General features: G+C 37.7%; 1 protein-coding gene across 1 annotated transcript in view; it reads right to left on the reverse strand.

Moving 5' to 3' along the window:
* Positions 1-4486: 4486 nt before the first annotated feature.
* The window catches only part of LOC110021645 (chlorophyll a-b binding protein CP24 10A, chloroplastic), a gene marked incomplete in the record, with an annotated part of 10125 nt that continues 8368 nt past the window's right edge, over positions 4487-6243 (reverse strand). Inside the window, 2 exon segments of the mRNA XM_020720215.1 lie at positions 4487-5054; positions 6139-6235. Of these exon segments, the coding sequence (XP_020575874.1) occupies positions 4505-5054; positions 6139-6235 (647 nt within the window).

Consider the following 6243-nt stretch of genomic DNA (forward strand, 5'->3'; position numbering starts at 1 on the left):
TATATATATAATAATAATAGTAATAATAATAATAATTCCCTATTTTGTTGGTGAGGGACTCTTGCTTTAAAAGTCTGCACCGCATTCGAATGAGTTCCTTTTCATAAAAGAGATAGAAATTTATTTATAGAATCTATCAAAGGCCTCTCAATAAATAGAAAAAATATTACATCAGTGCTACGCACTTAGAATTAACGTGCGTAGCCAATGAAATCACGCCACAACACCTTGCGCGACAGAGAAAAAAAAAACGGCGCTGTAACACGGGGAGTATTCCCCCTTGTGTTATTCATGTGTTATTGCTTGTTATTCATGTGTTATTAATTTGTTATTGTGTAATTATAGCACCAAGAATATTCTCAGGTCACAATAACACATGAATAGCACACAATAACACTTGAACAACACGGGGAATATTCTCGATAGAGAAAAAAATTGCGCAGTAACACGGAGGAATATTCTCCCCCGTGTTATTCATGTGTTATTGCGTGTTATTGATGTGCTATTCATATATTATTGATGTGTTATTGTATTTTATAACACCAGGAATATTCCCGGGACACAATAACACATGAATAACACACAATAACACATGAATAACACGGAAGGGAATATTCCCCATGGTACTGCGCCGTTTTTTTTCCTCTGTCGTGCGGGGTGTCGTGACGTGATTTCATTGGCTACGCACATTACTCTACGTGCGTATTACTGACGTAATATTTTTTCCAATAAATAAAATAAGAATCATGGTCACACCATCAAATAAACCAACGAGAATCCATTGATCGGACGACATTCTACGAATATTTGAGTGCCTTAACAGTCTCAAAATTAAGTAATCTAAGGCTTGTTAAATTAGTCTCACAATGGCTCATTAAATTCAAATATGTTTTAAGAACATTATTTTATCGGAATATTTACATAATAATGTATTTACTCACCTCACACCTAAACTTCAATTTTTACTAGCGTATGTAAATTCCACTTTTCTATAATGACCGGGGCACCCACAAGTTTGTGTTAATAATATTCGCAAATTGATCAATTATTGTTAATTCAATATATTCGAAAAGAACTAATATTTTAAGTTAAAATCATTGTTTTCTCATGTTTGCTTACTATTGTTCGCCGAAATGATCACTTTTATGTTGTTTCGTAGGAAATCCCATTAAATTGTTGGGGCATTAACAGACATACCAACCAATTTTTATGTATTTACATATCTACCACCCAAATATTAATTTTTACCATTTTTTTTTATCGCTTAAAAGAATTCCCTAACTTTCAAAAGTGCAATACCCATTTCCATGCATAGGTATTGTAGCATGTAAAACATTTTACCATTTTTTGTATCGCTTAAAAGCATCCCCTAACTTTAAAAAGTGTAATAACCATTTCCATGCATAGGTATTGTAGCATGTAAAACAAAAATTAAATTTTAGGGGTTAGATATCTAAATATATAGGACATGAGAGGAATATATGTAAATCTTCCTAAAATAGCCGGCCCAGGTATTCTTATTCAATAACAAATCATACGTTTGGATTGGGCCTTATAGACGGGCCTTTTTTTATTTACAACGTAGGCATTTACATACAAACCACACAATTCTTATGTATTTACATTTCTAACCACCAAACATTCATTATTTACATATATACCACAAATTTTCAAGAACGCATCAACAATATCACCATTTTATATATTTAAAATTGAAATAGACATTGTCAACCATAATTTTATGACACCAATATATTGTGTGTGTAAATATAAAAACATTGAGTGTATGTAAATACATAAGAATTGCGTGGTGTTTTTGTAAAAAAGAAAATGCTTTTCCAAATTTTTATTGTGCTGAGTTTTAACACGCTGCAAACCAAAAAAAAAAAAAAAAGAAAATGCTATTACAAGTGCAAGTACCTCTTCTTATACAGAATTATAAGATTAAGGTGTTATAAATGTAATTATCAAATTTTAGGTGTTAAATATTTAAAAATATAGCAATATGTGGTATTATATAAATTTAGAAGTGTCGGTTGAACATAGAGACCGAAGAAAAGAGCAGCAGGAGTTGTGATCCACGTAAGCCATAATTGGTCAAATAAACTGTAGTGGTCGTATGGAATAACAAACATAAGTTGCAGAGGTCAAAATTAGGAGCCGCATGTGGTGTGATAGTGTCTATAGGCAACAGATGCCTCAGTTAGGAGTTGCATTAGTTGTGATAACACATGTAGGTCATAGAGATCGAATTTGAGAGCTGCATGTGTTGAGCTAATGTCAATAGGCTACAGGGGGGGTTGCGAGTTGTATGAGCTGAGATAATATCTGTAGGACAAATAGGTAAAAGTTGAACTTCGCATGAGCTGAGATAATATTCGTAGCCTATAGAGACTAGAGTTGGGTGTCACATGAGTTGAGATAACTTCCATAGGCTGTAGAAGCCGGAATTGGAAGCTGCAAAACCATAGATAACATTTGTAGGCCGCATATGCTAGAGTTAGGAGTTGTATGGGTTGAGGTAATGTGTGCAAGCAGCATTAGCCGAAGTTAGGAGCCGCATGAAATGAGATGACGTTCTTAGGCTATAAAGGTTGGAGTTGAGAGTCGCACGAGTTGAGATAATGTTTGTAGGCTACAGAGGTCAGAGTTGAGAGTTGCATAAGCTGAGATAACGTTTGTAGGTCGTTGAGGCCGGAGTTTGGAGCTGCATGAGCTATGAGTCGCGTAGTTCATAGTTGGCTACCTAAGCCATAGAAGGAAGCTGTAAATAGAGAACTTTAGAAGTTTGGAGAAGGACGTCATATTTTGTGTAGGATGGTTGTAAGCAATCATTGCAAGGCGTGTCGTTACATCGTCTTAGAGATACATAATGGCACAATTTTTAAGATATGTTATTACATCGTATGTGAGACGCGTCATTACACAATATACATGGTACATTGTTGCATCATTTTCCAAATTCATCATTACATCGTCTTCAGTGTGCATCATTACCACCGTCTACAGGGTGCGTCGTTGCACTGTTCCGTAGAGTCTCTCTTTACTTTGCAACGTACACAGAGATTCTATAACACACATCATGATCCTTCAAGGGGCTTTGCTACAACGAGTGAGGGGAGGCAAACAGTGGTTGATGACGACCGACAAGCGGTGGTCAACTGTGGTCGGCTGTTGTAGAAGCGGGTAGCGTTTGCTGGACTTTCGGGGTAGAACACAGGGCCTCAGGTCCCTCTCCTCCAAACCCTGAGCTTTCTCTTGTTCAACGACTAGGTCCTCCCCTTTCATAAATGAGGTATGCCTTTATTTATAGAAGTTGGGAGAAGCCCGTCTGCAAAAAAGAAATGAATCAAGTTTACTCGATCAGACGATCCAGAGAGTTTACCTCAAGCAGACGATATATTGCAAACATTTGAGTGTCTTAACGATATCAGAATTGGGTGGTCTTGGGCTCGTTGGATTCGTCTCATCGGGATGCTCAATTTGACTATAACCTTCTCAAATTTGAAATTTATTTGACCTTCCAACTGGGTACTACAAGCTTCCAAAAATAACTGAACAATTCGATCTGGACTTAATTTGACTTGGATTGAACAAACATTGACATCATTGTGTTGTTCTCATCGAGCCACTTCGTATGACAATACGTTTGTTGAAATCAGATTATGGATGTTTTTTAATTAGAGCTTGCACGCTTCTTACGCAAAAAAATATTCAAAGATCGATGCTGTACAACACCTAAATTCCTTACCAATCTCACTAGTTGGTTAATTTAGTTATTAATTATCGATCCCCACCCTGGTTAGCCTTACTGTAATCTCTTTTATCTCAACTATTTTCTCGGCTTTCAGCTACCACTACCAGTCCAGCTCTACAAATTTTTCTTTGCAGCAACGCTTCCCAAGCTATAAAAATTCAAATTTTGAAAGATTCACATCCATACCACTCAATTTTCATTTTTTATGTATTTACATATCTATTTCTTAACCATCAAATGCTTATATATTGAAAAGATATATATCATTTTTAAAATTTAAATTAGTCGCATTTTTTATGTGATATGAAAATTATGTGTGATATAACTGTAAAAAAATAGAACTTAGATTTTAGATAAAAAAAATACATAAAAATTGGGTGGTATATATGTAAAAGTCCCTAAAAAATCTGATCGCATAGCAACAGCCGCAGAACAAATCATATTATACAAAATGAACATGCCATCCCCTCAGTAATCCCCCAGTCACAAAAGAGTAATTAATTAACCAATAACCAGTCAATCAGACAGCACTCAAAGACACCACATTTATAAACTGAGGAAGGGAACAGACATGCCAGCACTCAAAGACCACATTTATAAACTGAGGAAGGGAACAGACATGCGCGTTCGACCAAATGCCGCAGTCACAATCCCAGCGCGCCAAGCGGCGTCTTGCCCTGCCCCGCCTCGAAGTAGAATGTAAGCATCGCGAGCATCGCAATTCTACCGTTCGACCAAATGCTAGAGTCACAATCCCAGAGCGCCAAGCGGCGTCTTGCCCTGCCCCGCCTCAAAGTAGAATGTAAGCATCGCGAGCATCGCAATTCTAGCATGTTTAATCTCCGCAAGCTTGAGCCGCTCGAGCTTCTCGGCGTCGGGAACGTAGACGCCATTCTTGAGGGTGCCGGCGAAGCCGAGCGGATCAAAGAACTTGCCGCCGGGGTAGCCCTGTTCTCCAGTAGCGTTGGCGAAGTTCTCAGCGGAGCGAGACCAAGGGGTGGCCCAGTCGACGGATTGGGAGTCGGGGTTGAAGTAGTCGACCCAGCGCTTGCTTTCGACCCAGCCCATGAGGAGGAGTTGGGTGCCGAGGAGGGAGCCGAAGGAGAAGGGGGAGATGGCGCCGGGAGCGGCGCCGGCTTCGTACCAGGGGATGCCGCTCCAGGCTTGGCCGACGAGGATGCCGACGACGGCAACCATGGCCCAGCGGCCGTGGATTAGCTCAGCCTCGCGGTACCATTTTAGGAAGGCGGGGTTCTTGCCGAGGCCTAATGGATCGAAGCCGTAGTCACCCGGAAGACTGCCGAAGGTAAATAATCATATATAAGCGCATTTTCACAAGTAGGAGGAACTGATACATATGACACAATTCATTTGGATTTATATTTTTTCACACAGTTCATTTTGAATTATATTATTATTATTATTATATAATTTAAACTATATTTAAATAATTTTAGTATTTATCATATGATTTGGTCCGACTCTAGTTTAACATTAAACTTTAAACCTCTTCTTCCAGTTTGATATCCGGCCCGCTTTTCACGTCACTAGATTTGATTGTTATGAACGATTGATTAGACGTTAGATATGTAAATACATGAAAATTGTATGTGAATGTGATGTATGTAAATATAAAAGTTTGGGTGTTGGATATGTAAATACCTAAGAATTGCATAGTATAAAAGTAAATGTCGTCTAAAAATAGCATGAGCACTTTGTTCTTCATTGATATTTTTTTCTCAAATTTTGTGAGTAATACCAAAAATTATAAAATTATCTTTAAGGCTGACATACCTCTTTCACATTAGTGCAAAAACACATTTTTTGCCACATAAGAAAATACACTCACACAATTTCCCCGCAATCAAAACAAGTTGGTGAAGATCAATTTCCTTTTCTCTTGATTTAATCCCTTCTGACAATTTGAAACTAAACAAAGCCAAAAACATGAGAGGAGAGTTTATAAACTTTCGATCGCATATACTAACGAGTGTTTGGCTGCAAGTAGGACTTAATATTATCAGGATTTAGTAAATTCGAATTTTAAATTGAATAGAAAGCAAAATTCAAGACCTTAAATCCGAAAATTCATAAATTCAGAGAACTATATTTTAGCATTTGATTGGATTCACTAAATGAGGTGATAACTCCGGTTAAAAAACACGGTCAAACACACTCTAAGAGAGAATTATTGCATCAGGAGTCCTGATACAATTTTGCATCTAAACTTGACCATAATGCACAATTCATCATTCGCTCCATCTATTAAACCCAAAATTTCAAAGCTAAGAAAAGTACTAAATTAATTACATTACCATCACAAAGAAAAAAAAACCAATAAAATTAATGCAAAAAAAAAATGGAGAAAATCAAGAGCTTACGATCCATCAAGCCACTCAGGGTCGACGAGATTGCCTCCAAACCTCACCCCCGGAAGCCAAGACTTTTTCGCAGCGGCGGCCGCGACGAAGACAAACCCCCCCGGG

The sequence above is a fragment of the Phalaenopsis equestris genome, unplaced genomic scaffold (assembly GCF_001263595.1).
Source record: "Phalaenopsis equestris unplaced genomic scaffold, ASM126359v1 Scaffold000136, whole genome shotgun sequence".
Taxonomy (NCBI): Eukaryota; Viridiplantae; Streptophyta; class Magnoliopsida; order Asparagales; family Orchidaceae; genus Phalaenopsis; species Phalaenopsis equestris.